Source organism: Mesocricetus auratus, unplaced genomic scaffold (genome assembly GCF_017639785.1).
Source record: "Mesocricetus auratus isolate SY011 unplaced genomic scaffold, BCM_Maur_2.0 Super-Scaffold_4256, whole genome shotgun sequence".
NCBI classification, from domain to species: Eukaryota; Metazoa; Chordata; class Mammalia; order Rodentia; family Cricetidae; genus Mesocricetus; species Mesocricetus auratus.
This window is the reverse complement of record NW_024429182.1, coordinates 67,870,148-67,890,172: the sequence shown is the minus strand read 5'-3', so window position 1 is coordinate 67,890,172 and position 20,025 is coordinate 67,870,148. Positions and strand designations below refer to the sequence as shown.

The 20,025-nt window shown below is 44.0% G+C and overlaps 2 protein-coding genes across 2 annotated transcripts; both read left to right on the top strand.

Moving 5' to 3' along the window:
• The first annotated feature begins 807 nt into the window (after window positions 1–807).
• On the top strand, window positions 808–3,111 carry Hmx2 (H6 family homeobox 2). Its single transcript, XM_021228361.2, has 2 exons — window positions 808–1,115; window positions 1,969–3,111. The coding sequence occupies exons 1-2, from the start codon at window positions 848–850 to the stop codon at window positions 2,520–2,522; spliced, it is 822 nt and encodes a 273-aa protein (XP_021084020.1). The 5' UTR covers window positions 808–847; the 3' UTR covers window positions 2,523–3,111.
• A 3,678-nt stretch (window positions 3,112–6,789) lies between these two features.
• Bub3 (BUB3 mitotic checkpoint protein) lies at window positions 6,790–18,779 on the top strand. Its single transcript, XM_005088010.4, has 8 exons — window positions 6,790–6,934; window positions 7,196–7,390; window positions 8,044–8,113; window positions 9,610–9,761; window positions 12,501–12,659; window positions 14,511–14,688; window positions 14,806–15,022; window positions 17,128–18,779. Exons 2-8 carry the CDS (start codon window positions 7,196–7,198, stop codon window positions 17,135–17,137), a joined length of 981 nt encoding a protein of 326 aa, XP_005088067.1. The 5' UTR covers window positions 6,790–6,934; the 3' UTR covers window positions 17,138–18,779.
• Window positions 18,780–20,025: the final 1,246 nt, after the last annotated feature.

Here is a 20,025-nt window from a genome sequence, read left to right as displayed (position 1 = left end):
TGGTGGCTGGGATGTGAACCGGGACCTCAGGAGATCTAGGGCTACTCTATTTCCAAAGTCCTGTGGTCCCTTTAGCCAGTGGCGTCTGCAGATGGAAAACCGTAGTTGTCTTCTCTGGTGTCTCCCAGCCACTACCCAGAGAAGGGCATCTCTCTGTGTCCCATACTGTCAATCTTCGTTACCCCAACGCGGCAGGAGACTCTTAGCTTTCTGCCTGTTTCCTTTAGGCCGAAAGGGGTTGAGGGCTCGGGAGGTTGGCTGCAGTCTATGGGAAGCATCTTGGAGGCCAGAGAGCCCCACCGGCTCGAAAAGTCCCGCGTTGTCCCTGCCTCTGGAGAAACAGGGGACCGAGTCAGGGTGAGATCAGAAATCCAGGCTGCAGTCTAAGCTGCCTTCCGCCCCAGACGCCCCGGGGTGGGCAGAGCCAAAACGGGTCCAGTACTAGGCAAGCTCCAGGAGCTCCCCGGTGCTGCATGCTCGGCCCCAGCTTTTTAAAAAATTCCGGGGCCGCTCGGCGGCGCTGCGATTGGCCGCGGTCGGATAACCTCTATGCAAATGAGGCCGCGCAGCCTCCGCGTCGCCCGAGACCGGTGGAGTTGGCAGGCGAGGAAGGGACATTGGCACCGGAGCTGGGCGGGCTCACCCAGAGCCGGGCCGGCAGGGACCCGCGCGCAGCGGTCCGGTGCCTGCGCGTCCTGGCGCACAAGGGACGCCTCGCCAGCCTCGTTGCCCCCTCCCCTTGCCTTCCCTTCCGCCCCTCCCCCCAGCCTGCCTGCCCGCACCACCTTCCACCCAGACCCGCTCTAAAGGGAGTTCTTGGTTTCCTCCGATTTCTTATGAACCCAGGATGGGCAGCAAGGAAGATGTGGGGAAGGGATGTCCGGCGGCTGGTGGCGTCTCCAGCTTCACCATCCAGTCCATCCTGGGCGGGGGCCCTTCCGAGGCACCGCGGGAGCCCGCCGGGTGGCCAGCCAGGAAACGCAGCCTGTCTGTGTCCTCGGAAGAGGAGGAGCTGGACGAAGGCTGGAAAGCGCCGGCTTGCTTCTGCCCAGATCCGCACGGGCCCAAGGAGCCAAGCCCTAAGCACCATCCCCCGATCCCTTTCCCATGCCTGGGTAAGGATCGCACGTCGGGAGTCTGGCCCGGAGTGCGTGAGCCTACGCGGTGTGCGCGTGTCGGAGACTCGGGAACAGGACATCCTCTGGCCACAGCCGGGCCGTTGGGGGTCCAGGACAAGGGGAGGGGGAGTACGCACCAGAGGTGCCTCCTGACAAGGGCGGGCGCTGAGGAGAAGTAGAGAAATATTGGAAGCGTTTAAGGGAAGACTGTGTTGGAAGGAGGGTGAACTGGAGTGGGCCAGGAACTCTGCGGGCGGGCGATACTTTCGGTGCTGGCCAGAATCCTTTCGCACAAGGGGTACTTTCTTTCCTGACAGGTTCTGTAGATCTGGTCTAGGTGTTCAGTCTGTCCTTCAGTATCTTTTTTTCCCCTCCTCTAGGTCTTTTCTCCAAGTGACCAGTACTCTAAAATGATTGACAGTGATGGGTTTCAGAGAGGGTTCCTCTTGACAACAACTGACAGAGGAGAGCCCGGGAGTTAGTCTTTAGCTTGACTTCCTAAGAAACGGCCTGTAAAATAATGCCACCTTATAAAGTTCAGGTCTTACAAGCAAAAATCGCCTTTTAAAAATGGAGTTAACCTCCTCACTCCAGACCTGTTACCACCTGTACTTTTTATAAGAGTGTGAACGGAGACCCTCAAACTCGGATTATATAGGACCCTCTTCTATTGCTTGGAAAGGCCGAGACTCTGACTTTGGGTTCTCATAAGACACGCAGAAAAAGAAGGGTTGGTATGGTAATAAGGGCAGCAAGGATGCAGGTGTCGACCAACCTCCTGGTCTTGGAAAGAGCTGAGTCTTCTAGGAGCATCAACTCCATGGTCATTCTGTCTGTGCTTACTCTCTAGGTACCCCAAAGGGCAGCGGAAGTGCAGGGCCTACGGGCTCGGAGCGCACGCCTTTCCTTTCTCCTTCTCACTCGGACTTTAAGGAAGAGAAAGAGAGGCTCTTACCGGCGGGCTCGCCCTCTCCGGGCCCGGAACGGCCGCGGGACGGCGGTGCTGAGCGGCAGGCCGGAACGGCCAAGAAGAAGACGCGCACTGTCTTCTCCCGCAGCCAGGTGTACCAGCTAGAGTCCACCTTCGACATGAAACGCTACCTGAGCAGCTCGGAGCGCGCCTGCCTCGCCTCCAGCCTGCAGCTCACTGAGACCCAGGTTAAGACTTGGTTCCAGAACCGCCGCAACAAGTGGAAGCGGCAGCTCTCGGCCGAGCTGGAGGCGGCCAACATGGCACACGCGTCGGCGCAGACTCTCGTGGGCATGCCGCTGGTGTTTCGGGACAGCTCACTGCTGAGAGTGCCGGTGCCGCGCTCGCTCGCCTTCCCGGCTCCGCTCTACTACCCCAGCAGCAACCTCTCGGCCTTACCGCTCTACAACCTGTACAACAAGCTTGACTACTGAGCCGCCCGCCGGCTCCCGGGGTGTCCCTGGCCGCCTGCAATCGCCTACATACCGGGACGCGAGCTCGGGCGGCATTCTTCCCAGGGCTCCGGAGCAGAGCAGAGCGTGTCCAGAAATATTAAGAAATACACCATGTGTATTTGTTATGTCTTATTTATGGCCTCTTCCCTACTTTTTTTTGTTTGTTTCTTTCGGGTATTTATCTGCATTCCTCACGCCAGAAAACCTGCTTTCTACACAAAAACCAAACCATACGCGTTTGAAAACTTTTAAAAGGGGAGATTCTCGGGTGGTGGTGGGAAAGGGCGTTTTAGCTAGGTTGGTTTCATCTGATAGCAAGAAAAAAGAAATCGGAACACCAACAAAACCCGGTACTCTTTCTCCCATATATACACCTGTTATGTATTTATGTATATGTGTGTTTGTATAAGGACACACGCTCAGCCAAGCCGAGCCCCCTGGGGCCTTGGTCACTGAACTAATCTCATCTCTTCATTCCCTTCATCTTGAGGGGTGAAATGAGGAGAGTACAGATCTGTAAATATTTTTAAAGAGAAAAAGAATAAAACGTTTTAAACATGGTTGCTAACTTTGGGAGGATTAATTGTCCCGCGATACTACACACAGAGTGGTTTCTGGATTTTTAGTGCCAGAGATTGCAAGGGTCTCTACAGCCGCCCTCCTCCTCCCTGGCCTCTAAGGTCCTGGTGGGGTTGGGCTCAGAGGTTAAAGGTCGGGATATTGGGGCTGCCCAGGCAGCACGTGACTGGAGCTGCTTACTGGGACAGCACAGTTCCCACGATCCAGGTGTGATGGTTGGGGTGCACTCCGGGATGGAATCGAGATCCCAAGCCGGCACCGAGAAAGACAAAGGCGGAGAGGCAGGCCTGGCTGCTGACGGGCTTGCATCTGGGAGTAAATCAGGCAAGAAGGCGAACATCTCCCTGGTGCTGGGATCTTTTTTTTTTTTTGAGCTAGACTGAAGCTGGGCACACCATGAATGGCCGAAGCCGAGTGGCGCGCTTGGCGTCTTCCTTAGCAGAGTAACACGTAGTATGCGAGAGAGCATCCGCTCGGGGTCCAAAGCGCAGCCACGCACAGTTCTCCGGCTGGTAACAACAAAGTTGCTTGTTCTGCGCGAAGCGGAGCGGAAGGGGAAGGTGATGCCTAAAGGCCATATTTCGATGGAGGGATTCGTGGATCAAGTGGTACTACTTTATTTTCCTTTTAGTTGTTAAGTTTGCACTGTGAGTGGCTAAATTGTCGGATCATCGGCCAGCGCGCAGCGGCTGTTTCGGGCTTGAACCCTGAGGGGCAGTGGAGGCACCTAAGGACTGCGGTGCCTAGATAACCTGCTTCCACGCAGGAGCTGGGGAGGCGCACCCAGAGAACAACGGCACCAGAATCATATAAATCGCATGCTTTTTCTTCGTTTTGATAGTAGCCACCTGTTCCTTGTTAAATGTCAGAAATGGATTCAGGAGCTTGGAGGTGGCCTCAGGTGGAGTTTCCAGGTCCACCTGCCATCCCTCAGTGGTTGACCAGGTGCAAGGAGCTAGGAGTCAGCGGCAAGGCCATATTTCTTTCTCCAGAAGAAAACCATTGCCTGAGTGACCTGTCTCTGCACCAAGAGGCATCGAAATGACTTGCATTTTGTAGAAATACACAGAATGCAAATGTTTGCATGACCCATACCATTCCGTGTAAAATGTCGGGTAGAAGATATTTTCTCTAATATTGCCCATTTTCTTCTTATCACGTTATATCTCATAAAACCCGCAACTTCTCCAAGGTGACATAAGATGGATGCTATTCAAGAATGCACCTGCTAGTACTAGGTTGGTTCGCTTCCATTTATTTCATTTTAGCTGTGTTCGTGTCCACAAATATTTGTTGAGGCCTTAACACATGCTGAGAATCTACACTAAATTTGGGGTGGTCAGAGAGAGAACATTAGTTCTCTTTTTGTTTATTGAATGTGTGTATTTTATCTCATTAACGTTGTCATGCTAGATCATATATTTGCATTCTTTGAGCATTCCACACAAAAACAAACAAATTACTTAAGAGGAACATCTTCTAAAGGAATATTCCATTCAGATCATTTTGGTTTGCATTTCCATAGATTACAATTTGCTGACAGACTCAACAGTATGGATCACCATATTCTCTTTAGCCTGGCTTTCCCATAGGTAGTGACTTCATCCAGTCACTGTCAGCACATACTAGTTTGAGTTTGACTTTAATATGTTAGGGAATGACCATTTTCCCAGTTGTCATACAGTGCATATTTGACTATCTCCAGGGGTGTTTCCAACAGGTGATTGAATATTACACGCTTTACATTTGTGTTGTGAATGTTGAAGACTCTGCTGTTGCCAGATTTCCTATCACAAGTCTATCAATTCATTTGAAAAATCAGCAAAATAGTCCATCTTCTTTCAGGTTCTAAACTTGATTTAAAAGATTGACGTTTCTCCAGACTCAAATAGAGTGGGGCTGCAACCGCATGGCCAGAGGGACCTGAATCATACACACACTGGATAATGAAATACGCTCAGATTTTATTAGCAGGTAATTTATGCTCAGAATCTGGAAACACTAATGGAATTAAATAAACAACTGGGAAAGAGAAGCAAATAAGTCAAGAGGGAAAATTATTTTGCTAAAGTTAGAATGCAAAACAACTCACTGCATTAAAGAAATTTGAACTTGACCATTGATTTGTTGAAAGAGAAGACAGAGAGAGAGAGAGAGAGAGAGAGAGAGAGAGAGAGAGAGAGAGAGAGAGAGAGAGAGAACCAAATACTAAAACTATCTGAAGAGGGAAGAGGTTCAGAATAATTTAGCCATAATAATCATCATCAGGGCAATAGAAGAAAGGCTGTGTGTGTGTGTGTGTGTGTGTGTGTGTGTGTGTGTGTGTGTGTGTGTTGTCAGGAATCTTAAGTGCATTTTGTTAAGAATGTGTGCATACCTAGAGATCAATTTGTCTTTATTAGTGTACCTTGAAACTTAAATAGCTTAATCCTAGCAACAACTTGTTTGTTTGTTTTCCCAGACAGAGTTTCTCTGTGTAGCTTTGGAGGCTGTCCTGGAACTAGCTCTTATAGACCAGGCTGGTCTCGAACTCACAGAGATCGCCTTGCCTCTGCCTCCCAGTGCTGGAATTAAGGGCGTGTACCACCACCACTCCACGTCTAGCAACAACTTTCTACTTCATAAAAATTACAAATTAAAAAAGACTGCTTCAAAAAAAGAGGGCGCAGTGAAAAAAAAAGTTGTGGCAAGGATTAAATAGAAACTCTCAGTAATATTTTGCATGTTAGTATGCCAGCCACCCTATTCTGTTTGTCAAGTACTACTTTTCTTTCACAGAATCAAAACAATTCCTTGTCACCGAGGCAACCCCTTTGATTCTCATGTTTCTGGAGGGTTTTAGAAACAGAAAATGCAGCAAAGTGAACCTGCAGCTCCCATGGTATGGCAGGGTAGAAGGGGAGAGGACAGCCACACTGTTAGGACCTATGATGTACGTCCCTAAAAGATTCTGTTAGAGCTTTAAAATATTGCAAGTGTGTCTTACTCTGTTTACCTTTTTGGATGTGGTAGTCTTCTAAAACAAGGAGTAGTTTGATTGAATTCATATCCCCAGAGCCTCTTGCCAGGCCTGGAATTCATCTCCACTGTTTGATAACTATGGAGAGATTTTAAAAAAGAAAACAGTAGAAATAGGGCTAGTTCCTATGGAGATCACTAGAACTCAAGGGAAATGAGACTCTAGTTTACAGAGGGAAACCCTAGCAAAATGAAGGCAAAAAATGCATTTAATTAACTAGGGTTTATTTCCTTCAGTATGTCCAGTTTGGGTTAATTCCAGGGCACTCCCAGGAAGAAAATATTAATTTAACTCTGTAGTAGTGTCTACCAAAACGGAATTCTGCGTCTGAGAGACAGAGGAGAAGGGTGTCACAACCAGTGCTCTATATACAACATCTTTCCTGCCTCCAAGTCTGTGGATGGACAGGCAGGCAGCCACAGAAAGACTACATCTCCCAGCATGCAGCATATAAATGTGGGCGGGCACGAGTGCCTCCTTGATCTGAGCAGACTTGGGAGTTGTAGTTTTCCTGCGCAGCTTCAAGCGACGTAGCCCCTGCGTGGTGGTACTGAGATCCGGTGAACGGAAAAAATGCGCTTTCCCTTTGAGCCGGAACAGGATGACTACGGTAATGACGCGAGCAGCAGATAGGACCAATTAGTGGCCGAGATCGAGCCGTTGGCGTTCGAAATTAGCCAATGATAGGCCTGCTCCGGAGCTTCTTCTCCGCCTCCTCCGCTGGCCTGAGAGTGCTTGGAGAGAAACGGGGCGTTAGTGGCCGGTGCGGAAACGTTGCTTAGACTAACACGAGGTAGAGGTCCGGGCGAGGGTGGGTGGAGCGGGTTCGCGGCCTGCAGCCGGCGGGTCAATGCACAAGGGGGATCCGGTTGGCGTCCATTGTGTATTACTTGGGAAACCGCGGGCAGGGAAGGAGGCCGGGCAGGGTAGAGCTCGGCGGGAGCGGGATGGCGGCCCGTGTAGAGTACGGCCGACCCCGGCTCTGCGCAGGCGCAGACCCAGCCAGGCCTCTGTTGCCTCCGGTGAGGGACTCAGACTTAGCATTTTTCTGCAGATGACGGGTTCAAACGAGTTCAAGCTCAACCAGCCACCCGAGGATGGCATTTCCTCGGTCAAGTTCAGCCCCAACACCTCCCAGTTCCTCCTGGTCTCCTCCTGGGATACGTCTGTGCGCCTCTACGATGTGCCCGCCAACTCCATGCGACTCAAGTACCAGCACACTGGTGCTGTCTTGGACTGCGCCTTTTACGTAGGTGGACCCAGTTTCTTCTCCTGTCCCTGTCCCTGTCCCTGTCCCCTTCCTGAGCTAGTGTAGGCAGTGCCAGTAGCATCTCAGACACGATTTGGAGTATTTGGACAGTTGATAGTGTTCTGGAATGCTTCCCTTTAGTCTGGTTTTGAGCCTACTACCATGGTTTGTTTTTGTTTCTCCTTTCATAGCAGTTTCAATATCCCTTTTCAAGTTCAGATTTGGGTAAACTTTCTGGACATAGGATAATTGCATTTGAAATTCTCAGCAGTAGTAATTTAGCTACCTTATTGAAAGGAATGATTGAAAGTGAATGTCGTCTAGTTAGCTGCTGGTGTCAGTGGAGATGAAACTGCTCCTTACTGGTTTTTGACGATCGCTTGCATTTTTACTGCCTAGTGTTGGTCACACTGGACATAACCCAAACAGTTGACTGTAGAAATAGCAATTTTGAAATGCTTACTAAAGCTTTGTCAACTTTGAAATGGCTCAAAATTTAAGAGGCTGGGCGTGGTGGCCAAGCCTTTAATCCCAGAGGCAGAGGCAAGCCAATCTCCGAGTTTTGAGGCCAGCCTGTTCTACATTGTGAGTTCCAGGACCCCCAAGGCTACCAGTGAGACCCTGTCTCAAAAAACCAAAACTTTATTTTGTAGGATCCAACGCATGCCTGGAGTGGAGGATTAGATCATCAACTGAAAATGCACGATTTGAACACTGATCAAGGTAATGTGGCCACGTTTTGCCAGTTCTTAGCTAGTGTGTCAGTGCAGAGATGATTACTCAGGACGAGTAGTTGGTTTCGGTGCTTAGGTGAAGGTGGAAAGTGCCTTTGATAATAGGCTTTTTGAATTGGAGTTAAGTTGCATAAACGGAGGGTGTGTTTTTCCTGAGGCCCAATTTGAGCACTGTCTTCCATGTTTACCAGAATTGTCACTGAAGCAATGGACCATTACCTTTAGAAGTCTTTAAGAGTGGACTGGATCCATGGTCTGTGATTTGTCAGGATCTCCTAGGACTGTTTGGTGTTTTAGGGTGGTCTCACAAACTGAAGACAAGTGTGTTTTAAAAAAGGCAGCACAGTTACCAGTCACATACCTTAGGAAAGCTTTTGTATTCATAGCTGGAGAATATATTTCAATTGCATGTGTAAAAATGTTTCTTAGAGTTTTTATGATTTCACTGAGGCAGAAACTGAAATGAACGGAGCTGTACAGAGCTCCCTGAGCCTTGTTTGCTTGCCCTATACTGGATGTAGGTATGCGTGACGGAGGTGGCAGGGCGTCCTGATGTAACTACCTAGGGGCCTTGATGAACATTGGGAGGATGGTTAGAGAAGCATCTCCGAGCTGGGGGTTGTGGTATTTTTTGTAGTCCCAGCACTGGGAAGGCCGAGGCAGGAGGATCAGAAATTGAAGGCTAGCCTCAGCTACATAGCCGGTTTGAGGCTAGCCTAGAACAGTGTTTCATTGGAAGAGACCTTTGTATGAAAGTGACTTTTTGTGTGTATTATGTACATGCTAGGCAATCAATCACTCTGCCTGAGCTACACCCCAGGCCTGTTATTCCTGTCCTTGTGTCTTTATGTTACGTGAGGTTTGGCACAAAGTAGATACTTAATAGATGTTGACTGAGTGAACAAATGACATACTGTGAAGGTTGAAATTGACTGGGAAGAAATTACGTAGTAGAAATTTGACCTTACCATGAGAACAAAGTAAATGAACTGAAAGACTCCCCTCAGCTTTCAAATCCTATAACCATTTCTTACTAGCATTGGCTTAATATGAAGAAAATGTTGTCAGGGCACAGCAAACCAGAGACCTTCACTTATTTGTTCATTCAACAAGTATTTCTTGAGCACCTACAATGTACCAGATCTTGTACTAGTTACAAACAGGCACAGAGTTAAACCAGTTTTCTTATAAAATCTAGGATCAAGTTAGTTAATAAGTACCCACCATCTTAATACAGTTGGAGATGCAAGGCAGCTGTGCTGTATGCTTGCTATGGAATTAACCTGTGTATTGTGAAGTAAATTAGACAGGAATGGGTAACTTTGTAGTCATGGAGAGATTGTTCCGAATGCAGACATTTCTGTGGAGTTGATTTGAGACAAATTCCTTTCCGTTGAAAGTCCCATTAGTTTACGTGAGGTATCCTAGTTGGTTGACATAGTAAAGCTAGATGTGTTGTTTTTATTTTGTTTTTCTTTGCAATAGAAAATCTTGTTGGGACTCACGATGCCCCTATCAGATGTGTGGAGTACTGTCCGGAAGTGAATGTGATGGTTACTGGAAGTTGGGATCAGACAGTTAAACTGTGGGATCCCAGAACTCCTTGTAATGCTGGGACATTCTCTCAGCCGGAAAAGGTAGGGTTTTTATGTTCATCTGGGGTGCTGTGCTGCTCATCGGGGTAATTTGTTTTGGTGCATGTCTGATGAATATGCTGTTGAATAGACTTAAGAACTGGTGGCCTGTTGTAGAAACCTAACTGCATGGACATGCTTTAACGGGAATTAACTTTGCAGTTTTGGTCATCTTTTTCTGTCAGTTGTTAAACTTGGGCTAGAGAGCACAACCTACATTCTCACTCCATGGATTGTTAAGCTGTAGATCTGAGGTCTGAGAAGTGAGTGAGTGACTCGCTACCTTTTCAGAGAAGCCGTTTACAGAGACGGTCGGTCGTCTTAAACTCAGCTTGAGACCCCACACCAGAAAATGGGATGAAGTTTCACTCATTTTCATTTGTGACTTAAGGTCCCATTTGAATTGACAGTTGAGAATAAAAAGGGTTATCATTTCAACTTAAGTGAGAGAGATGCATTCTCTGACTTGTATTGCTTTGTGTGTGTATTTAAATGCTGGCAGATGTAATTTAAAGGCTTGTAGTAAAAGGAGCTTTTAAATACTTTGAATCTAAATTGTATTTCCTGTAGACAGTACCATAGTTGGGTCTTGGGTTGTTTTTTGTTTTTTTGTTTTTTAATTGTGTTTTATATTTTCAGTCCAGTTTAGCAATCCTACCTTTGGATTATAAAACCATTTATAGCTATGATTCCTTTCATTGTTTTGTTTTTGAGAATGCCATACTTGAGTACACTGTATTTACAGCTTTCCCACTGCCTCATTTTCCCTCTCCAACTCTCCCCCACTCACTCTGAGGTTCATGGCTTCGTCTATAATTATTACTGTTTTATACACCTGCACACATGTGAACACATGAACACACACACAAGCTACTGAATTCATGTGTATGAATGCACTTATATATGTGTTTATGACTGACCACTTAGGTTTGGTCCTGTCCCTGGAGAACTGATTCTCCTTGTGAATGGAGCTTTTTAAAACCAACTTTGTGTCTTCTGACTTCTTGATCTGTTTGATAAACTTACTTAAGCTGTATTCTCATCAGACTTTTATCAGGTGGTAGTGAATTTAAAAGATGGATTGTTTTAGCAGTTTAAAGGTATTCTTCACTTGTGTCTATTTCCCTAGTGTAAATATATTGTTCAGCCCTGTTAGCTGTCATTATATACAGCAGTGCATCCAAAGAGCCATTATTTTTGTCACGTCTCAGTCGAATCTACTCCTGGCAAGACCTTTGTTCAGAATAAAATAATTGCATTGTTTCTAGTTTTGATTTATGGTTGTATGTAACATGTTAAGAACGGTGATAAATTGCTGACAGAATTTCATATAATGGACAGCCACACTGAATCAAGCTGCTTATTGGTTCAGCAAGGTTCATTATGTCACTTTTTAAAATACTTTCTTTGATAAATGTATATACCTAGTCAGTAGCATGACAGTGGTTTTCCTTGATTTATGATCAGTGGGGATAGAAGGCAGTTTTAGAAGCTTGTGTGTCACCTGTATAGTAAAGATTTAAGGTAAGTTCCTGATACAATTGTACCACTATACATTGATCTTTCTGGTTGTTTTTTAAGTTTAGCACTTCATATATTGTAGATTAATTTTCTTTCTTTTTTTCTGAATAAACATTACAGTATTCTTATTTAAATATGCAATCATTAATTATATTTCACTTATTTTAAATTCTTATTTTTCCTTCATTTGCTTTAGTTGTTTTTTTGCCTGGTGGTCTGTTGTTAAATTGACATACGGTGATTATTAACTATATGGCTTTGTTATTGAGGGTTAAAAGGAAGTCTTACCATATCATGGCTCCCCTACATTTTTTAATAGCAATTCTGCAGTGGTCGAAAGTCAGCAATAACCTCTGTTATAGACCTCAGATCTAGATTTTAAAGGAAATAACTCTGGTTAGGAGGACGGTTTTTGCTGCTCTTTCATGAATTTTCTCCTTTTGGCGTCCATGTAACATCTTATATGTATAAGTAAGCCCCTAAATGTTCTGCTTGCAGGAAATTTATGATTTCTTATAAAGGTATTTTTGTGGAAGCTTACGAGGGAGAAAAATAGATACTTGGAGGGGATAAAAGGCTTTAAGTTTTTTTGTTTTGTTTTGTTTTTTTGTTTTTAATCCCCTTAAGCTGAGCTTGCTTTTTAAACATGGAAATTGATGACACCAGAGCCTAAGGGGCTTTGCAAGGGCAGCTCTCCTTATCTTTTCATTTTGAGTTTGTACTGCAAAGCCACGAGACAGCCTGTTAGTGATACTTTCTTCAGTCTTCCTAGAAAGCCCTTTTCCCTCAGGGAAACAGCTGGGAGATGCCAAGAGTTTCAGAGTTGCCAAATGAAATCTTTGAAAAGCTGGTCTGGTCATAGAAAACAATGATAATGATTCTTTTACAAAAAGCCAGAAGCTCTCTGAAAGACATTTTGACTTTATTGTCCTATTTTTTTTTATGTTAAATGAGGCAAGAAATTTGGGGGGAAATGTCATAATACGGTTTTTTTTTAAAGTATCTACAAGTTTAGTTGGAGTGTACTTAATACTCAGTGATGTACTGGGTGTGCCAAGTTTATCTAAGTCACCTCCCTCATGTCTAAAGTGGAAACCTGCCTTGGGAGGGAACCTATTCAGCTAGCTTGTTTATGGTTTTAGGATCAAACAAACTTTGGGAACAAAATGTTATTTTTCAGGAAGTAGATGATAATTATCAAGTTTTAATGTTTCCTAAAAGGTGTACACCCTGTCAGTGTCCGGGGACAGGCTGATTGTGGGCACCGCAGGCCGCCGAGTGCTGGTGTGGGACTTGAGGAATATGGGCTATGTGCAGCAGCGCAGGGAATCCAGCCTGAAGTACCAGACTCGCTGCATTCGTGCCTTCCCAAACAAGCAGGTACTGGTACCCACAACCTCCTTTTCTGCAGTTTCTAAGTAGTGGTAAACTTAAAGTTTGCCTTGGGTCTAGTCTCCATAATCCTGTAAAGACAACTGCATGGTAAAGGAGAATAACTTAACCCATGTTTAGGGAAGATGCTGATGGTCAAGTGCTTTGAATAGATGTCTTATTGCTGGTTTTAGAATGGAATGCTTAATAAGTATGCAGTATCGAAGAGTTTAAGATACTTCAATTTATAAACCAATCAAAGCTTAAATTTGGAAATTTATGTTTATAGAAGTTGCTTTTTTTTTTTAATGTAGTCCTGGTTGGTGTCATTTTTACATTCCTTTAGTCTCAGCTTCTCCAGGACTGGGGTTGCAGACATGGATGCTTGCCTTTGTGTTGTTTAATGCTAATATTAGCAGAGTTGTTTCTGTCACTTGACAAGAGAGCTTTGCTATTTTCTTTTCTTTTTCTAAGAATGCCGCTGAGATCAGGTAGAGTCTCATATGATGTTCTCATGATGTACTGAGTGGGTCTCCTTCCATCATTTCTAAAAAGAATCAGTGACCTCCCTCTTATTAGCAGTCCTTTAAGCTATACTGGGAGGTTAGCCTTGGAGGTGTGTTTTTATAATCTTAGCACTTAGAAGCCTGAAGCAGGAAGAGTGTGAGTTCAAGGCCATCCTGGGCTATAAAGTGAGACACTGTCCCAAGAAATAGAAGGACAGTTGGTTGTGAGATGAACTGCTGTAGGACTTTGGTCTTTGTTGTTGTTGTTTTGTTTTCTAAGAGAAAACTTGACTCAAAGCAAGTAGATGCATTTGGAATCAGGGCTGTCCTTTAGCTGTTATGGAATATGGGGCAGGAGGTTCTTTTGGCTTTGTCTCCTTGAGCCTCAAGTGGTGATCACAGATCTTTTAAAGTACTATAGACAGCTGCAGTGAATGAAACTTACAGAGGTTTCAATGTGATTGAAACATGCTTGCATTTCAAAAATATTTTTGTGTCTATATTTAAATTTTTCTGTAGGATTATCTTTGCTTTTATGGTGAGTGCTTAAAGTAGGATTTATTTTTTTAAAAAAATGAAGATGGTTCAGTGGGCAAAGGAGCTTGCTGCCGAGACTGATGTCCTGTGTTGTAGCCCTGGGACCCACGTGACGGAAGGAGAGACCCAACTGCTGCAGAGTGGCTCTCTGACTTCCACTCACAAGTATCTGCACACACACAACGTGCATGCACATAAAGTAAATAATAAATTCTCTGTGAGCAGTTTTTGGGAATAACTTTAAAAAAATATCTTGCCCAAAATGTAAAGATATAAAAAGCATAAATTTCATAATCATTGCATTTTTTTTAAATATGTTGTTTCAAGGGAAGATGAAAAACAGTTTGAGACGGAACATTTGATGGTTGCTCACAGTCTGGTTTGTGCAAACCTGACTCACTGTAGTAAATGCAGAGGCGGGCCAGCTGAGCTGAAACTGTTGAGGGGACACAGTGCTTAAGATGGAGACGAGGTTTTAACTGAGGCAACAGATTGGAGTTCAGGGCAGGAGACAAAGGATACTAAAACTTAAAAATGTTTGTGTAGATTTGACAAAACAAGTCACTTTTGGTTGCAGTGTGCTAGGTGCTGATGGTGTGGAGAACGCGAGTAAGGGTGGCAGCGTTTATAAAGCAGAGGTGTTGATGTTCTTAGCTGTTTATAGAGGGGTCACGACTGTCAGTACAGCTCCAGTCCTTTATTAAAGCTGGCTGGGCTTTCGTTTCTGAACTAGTTCTCTTTATGGATTGAATTGGAGACCTCATGTGCTCTCTGGAAGGCAGGTCTTGCCATTTTTCGACCTCTGCTCTCTCGGCAGGGTTATGTGTTGAGCTCCATTGAGGGCCGAGTGGCGGTTGAATACTTGGACCCGAGCCCCGAGGTTCAGAAGAAGAAGTACGCCTTCAAGTGTCACAGGCTGAAGGAAAACAACATTGAGCAGATTTACCCAGTCAACGCCATTTCCTTTCACAATATCCACAATACATTTGCCACAGGTGAAGTATGACACACAGGCCTGAGCTGAGTTTTTACTGTTTTATGCTCAGGCAGAATCTTAAGAGTTTGTTTGCTTTGGTACAAAGAGCCATTTTAACAAATTACATTACTTGCAGGTGGTTCTGATGGATTTGTGAATATTTGGGACCCATTTAACAAAAAGCGACTGTGCCAGTTCCATCGATACCCCACTAGCATTGCGTCTCTTGCCTTCAGTAATGACGGAACTACGCTTGCAATAGCATCGTCATATATGTATGAAATGGATGACACGGAGCATCCTGAAGATGGTATCTTCATTCGCCAAGTGACAGATGCAGAAACAAAGCCCAAGTGAGTATGCTTCACCTGGATTGAAGCCTTTTCTTGCATTCAACCCAGGACTTATTAATTTTTCTAAATTCATGAATAGCATTGTTGATGCCTGCTTGATATTACAGCTGACTGTAGGGTTGAAGTTGATTTTATCTTGTTCTCCCAAGCTTTCAATATCCGTAGGTTGATAGACGTCTGATGGATAAAATTGTGCCTAGTTGTTTTGTAGAGAAGAATGTCAAACTCTCATTCTTCTTGAATAGGCTCTATTATTTGAATCTCTGAAGTTACTACTAGCTCATTGCTTTAAAGTTGAGGAATTCAAGAATATTTATTTCAGTAAATTCTATTTAAGATATTTAAGAATTTGAACTGACCCCCCCCAAAAATCTTCCATCTCCAGAGATTGTTTCTGTAATATTTACAGAGGTGAATGACCTTCGGGTCTTATTGGAGACCCAGAGTAATATGGCCTTGCCTAGCAAAACAGATTTCCTTAGAAATTTTCATAGATGTTGCTAGCTGTAGGTCCTAACTGTTGACTGAAAACTCTAGGGGTTTTGGCGGCAGCAGAACAAAGTCTTTGACTTAGTGCTCTTTTTTAGGCTCTGAGAACATAGAAGCTCAGGCGGCACACAGTACGCCATGTGCCTGCCCCGTGTGTCTCTCCTTGTCCCTGTTCTCAGGTCCTCAAAGGAATATTTGTGACAAGGAAACATGTGTTGGACTTCTATGACTTTCTGAAATGTCCTTGCTAAATTTGTAGGAGCATTTCACAAGGAGTAATGTATGTGCTTTTCCAGGTTGGCTTTAGAATGTGGAGTCTATTGGATAAAGAGCTGTGTTTGCATTTAATCTGTCACTTATATTTCTTGTCCTGGCCTGCCATTTTGATCTTCTGCTGTTCTTTTTTTTTTTTTCTTTTGAACTTGTAGGTCACCATGTTCTTGACAAGATTTCATTTACTTAAATGCCATGTTGATGATAATAAATTAATTGGTCCTCCCCAGTGATGGATTTATAACTTAACAGGGAAACCAGGGAATAATAATTTTAATTTTTTAAGAACCTGAAAATAAAGGAAAAGAGGTTTTTCTTATTTTTTCTCTTTTAATGGTTTGATAGTTTGCCACATTAAAGGTATTTTGGCAAATGGGATTGGAGGGCAATGACTGCAGTTTTGAGAAACAGTCTTGACCTTGATTTTTTTTTTCTGGTGTGGAAATACATGTTTGTAAATAGAAGTAATAAAAATCCCTTTGTGTTCTTTCTGGACCTTGAATGGTAAAGGAAAAAGCTCTTGAGCCATTGATTTCTTTGCTGGTGATAGTTGGTAATTCGAAAGCTGCTTCAGACTGCCTCATGAGGAGGTTAATCTACAATTAAACAATATTTCCTCTTGGCCGTCCATTATTTTCTGAAGCAGATGGTTCATCATTTCCTGGGCTGTTAAACAAAGCGAGGTTAAGGTTAGACTCTTGGGACTCAGCTAGTTTTCAATCTTATTAGGGTGCAGGAGGAAAACTAATAAGAAAACCTCCTAACATCATTTTGTGACTGTAAACAATTATTTATTAGCAAACAATTGATCCCAGAAGGGCAAATTGTTTGAGTCAGTAATGAGCTGAGAGAAGACAGAGCATATCTGTGCATTTGGGAAAGTCACTGTAACGTAATTGCAGTACATTTAGACAGGCATCTATCTGGACCTGTTTCTATCTCTAAATGAATTTTTGGAAACATTAATGAGGTTTACATATTTCTCTGACATTTATATAGTTCTCATGTCCATTTCAGTTGCCCAGCCGCTGGTGATTAAAGGTTAAAAAGAAAAAATTATAGTGAGAATGAGATTCATTTTGATGTAATGTCTTGTAGCAGAACACGAACTTAGCTTGGCCTGTCTTAAGTAGTTCCCAGTGTTTCTGTGGTCAGGCTTCTTATTCTGATGTGCATTATTTGTAAATGTGCATCTCCGCATAAGACGTAGACCTTTACTAAAGTTTATTTTACCCAGAGTGTACTTTTACAAAACTCTTCAGAGAAAGGTCTTGCTTTTATTTGGTAAGATCTCCAGTGTAATATCTAAGTGGATGCTTTGAACTGTGTGTTCTTCATTGCAGGTCCACGTAACCGTCTGGGGAAAGTTGTTTCTCTGTGGAAAGCTCTGCTTCCTACAAACACTTGCTTCCCCCAAGGGCGCCTGCAGTCACTGGACACTGTCTAGTGTGTGGATCTCTGTTTCCTGTCATAACAGAAATGTCTCTTCTCTACTCTGTAATTGTTTGGGGTGGGGAGGCTTTGTGCCCTTGTACAGTAGTCGAATTCTTCTGTCCCTAAGTAAGCCCTGTTGCTGTTTATATTCCAACTCTTTATAACACAGTTTAAAACTGTTAATATTTTTCTGCTGTCTAATAAACCAGATTTGGGACTTTTAAAAGTTGGGTGTTTTTAAAGATTTTAGTAATTAGTGTCATTTACTGTGTAATAAGACTTCGCTTAGGCAAAGTGTTCTTCATCAAGGGCATATTGTGAGTGGCATTTGACCTTTAAATGTACTCTGCCTCATTTATTTATGTTCTCTCTTGTACATTTCCCCAGCCCTGGGTAAATAAAGTAATGTACTTGGGTTCACTCAGCCATTTCGCTCATGTTCTCTTGGCGAATCATTGACACCCGTGAACCATCTCTACAGCTCTCCTCAGGATGGGCATAGACTAGCAGCCTCAGGGCATCTTTGGCATAGTGCTATAGCAATGCCAGTGCTGTAGAGAACATGCATGCATCCATCCCTGGGCTGACAGTGACATCCTCTGCAGACAAAGATCCAAATGGCTTAGCCATCAACTACTGCATCAAAGGGAAGTTCTCGGGATGGTAAATGTTGTAACAGCCAGGAGCTGATTGGTGGCATTGGTCCTATGGTGGGATTATATGCTTTTTAAAGTAGTAACCGCTTGATTGAGAGCACAGCAAAAATTCCAAACATTGTATTAAAGGTGACCAAATTAAAGCCATGTATTGGACTTGTTTGATGAGAGTTTCTTCTGATGGTTTTGTTTAGATGTCCCTCTATGTCCCTTAAAACAAAATGTGTTTCCCTGCCTCCCCTGCCCAGCTCACCGTTTCAGTTTTCCTGTTTGTTATTACAGCTACTTTTACCTTCAGTTTCCCAGGTATAGTTTACTGTGGCCTTTTCTTTTTGAGATTTTCTTTATCTTTATTTGTGTTTGGGTGTTTTGTCTGTGCACCAACAATGTGCAGTGTGCTCTGAAGCCAGAAGAGGGTGTCAGATCCCCTAGAACTGGAGCTAGAGACAGCACCATGTAGGTGCTGGGAACTGAACTCTGGGTCCTTTGGAAGAGCTGTCAGTGCTCATAACCCTTGAGCTGTCTCTCTAATCCAACACTGGCATTTTCAAAGGGTTTTCTTACTGATACTGTAAATGTTCTTTTCACTCTGTCTTTCTGCCGACCACTATTCTCAGGGTCTTTTGGGTGAATGTTACACATCTAGTCCTTTTCCTAAATCCTTTGTCTCCTATAATGATGTGTCTGTTTTAGCAGAGTACCAGTCAGCATAAGGGTATGACAGACTAAAGTTTGGTCAAATTTGCTCTTTTTGTATGTGGGGTGTCTGGTGGGTGGGTGCATATGTGTATCCCTAAATTTAGTGCTAGTTATGATGTCATGACATTTTACAATAAATACATTGTCACTTGCAATTTTTAGAAACTGCTCAGTGTCTTGCAAAAATAAAAAAATAAGAATAGTAATATTTGTAATGTGCTGTCTTGGGGTTTCATGTTTCCCATTCTCATAATATCATGGAAGGTATACTTTTAGAGTCTTTGGCTGTCAGCAGGGATGGGGTTGACTAAAGTATTCTCAGCAGAATGGTGTGGGGCTGCCCATCCCTTGGACTCCTATTAAGTAGATGAGATGAATTGCTGCGGCAGCCTGTGGTACTGAGTCCCACTACAGAAATGGGAAGGTGTTTGCTGCTCATCCTCTGCCCCCCCCCCCCCCCCCAGCATGAGGCTTTGACTTAAGAACTGAGATTGGGCTGCCTTTGAGTGCTGGGACTAAGGTTATATGCTACCATGCCTGACTTAAAGGCTTGAAAAAGCCATGGAACCTACTGCTATGGAAGTGTCATAAAATATGCATATATATATACAAAGATTTAATGGGGGGGTGCCTGCTTATATATTTTTCAGTTTGGTACCCCCAAATTCCTTTGACTTTCGTATGCACTTGACTTTGTTTATGCCTGTGGCTGAATCATTTACCTTTTGCTATTGGCAAGAAGCGCTGGAACCTGGTACACCCAGAGCTGGGCTTTGTTTCACTGTAATCTCCAACTCTCATTCAGTTCTTTATGGATTGTTTCAGGTCTTAATACAAGGTCTGACTGAAGATGCCCTCTTCCATGAAGCCCATAATCCTTGTTGCAGCTCAAAACTAAAGGTCCATTTTCGAAATATGTAGGAGGTGCCTCTACTTTTGGTGTTTTGAGTTTTTGAGGATTATTTTAGAGCCCACATTCCCTTTTTTGTTTTTTTTTTTAAGACAGGGTTTCTCTCTGTAGCTTTGGAGCCTGTCCCAGAACTTACTCTAGACCAGGCTGGCCTTGGACTTGCAGAGATCCACCTGTCCTTGCCTCCCTACTGCTGGGATTAAAAGTGTACACCACACATTTACTTATCATCTGTGTGTGGGTTCCATGGCACAGGAGAAGCTATGGGACAGCTCATGGAAGTCAGTTCTTCTACCATGCGAATTCTGGGGATTAAACTCAGGCTTGGTCCAGCTGCCTTTATCACCAGCGAGCCACTCATTCGCTGTGCCCTTGCCTTTAGCACTGCTGAATGATGTAGACAGTGTCCCTTCAGTACACTTCAAATGCAGTTGTGGGATGTTGACACAAAGGTGCTTTGTTAGTTCATTCAGTATTGTAGAGCTGATCTTCAAGCCTGGGCAGTATGGACTTCACTGCTCTAGAATCAAATCTATTTCCTG

What these genes read in the sequence shown, in the direction of transcription:
- Bub3 (XM_005088010.4), top strand. Translation starts at nt 7,196, where the DNA reads ATGACGGGTTCAAACGAGTTCAAGCTCAACCAGCCACCCGAGGATGGC. An exon ending in GTGCCTTCCCAAACAAGCAG is followed by an intron (nt 12,660 to 14,510) that starts GTACTGGTACCC and finishes CTCTCTCGGCAG; the next exon opens with GGTTATGTGTTGAGCTCCAT. An exon ending in CCACAATACATTTGCCACAG is followed by an intron (nt 14,689 to 14,805) that starts GTGAAGTATGAC and finishes CATTACTTGCAG; the next exon opens with GTGGTTCTGATGGATTTGTG.
- Hmx2 (XM_021228361.2), top strand. Translation starts at nt 848, where the DNA reads ATGGGCAGCAAGGAAGATGTGGGGAAGGGATGTCCGGCGGCTGGTGGC. An exon ending in GATCCCTTTCCCATGCCTGG is followed by an intron (nt 1,116 to 1,968) that starts GTAAGGATCGCA and finishes CTTACTCTCTAG; the next exon opens with GTACCCCAAAGGGCAGCGGA.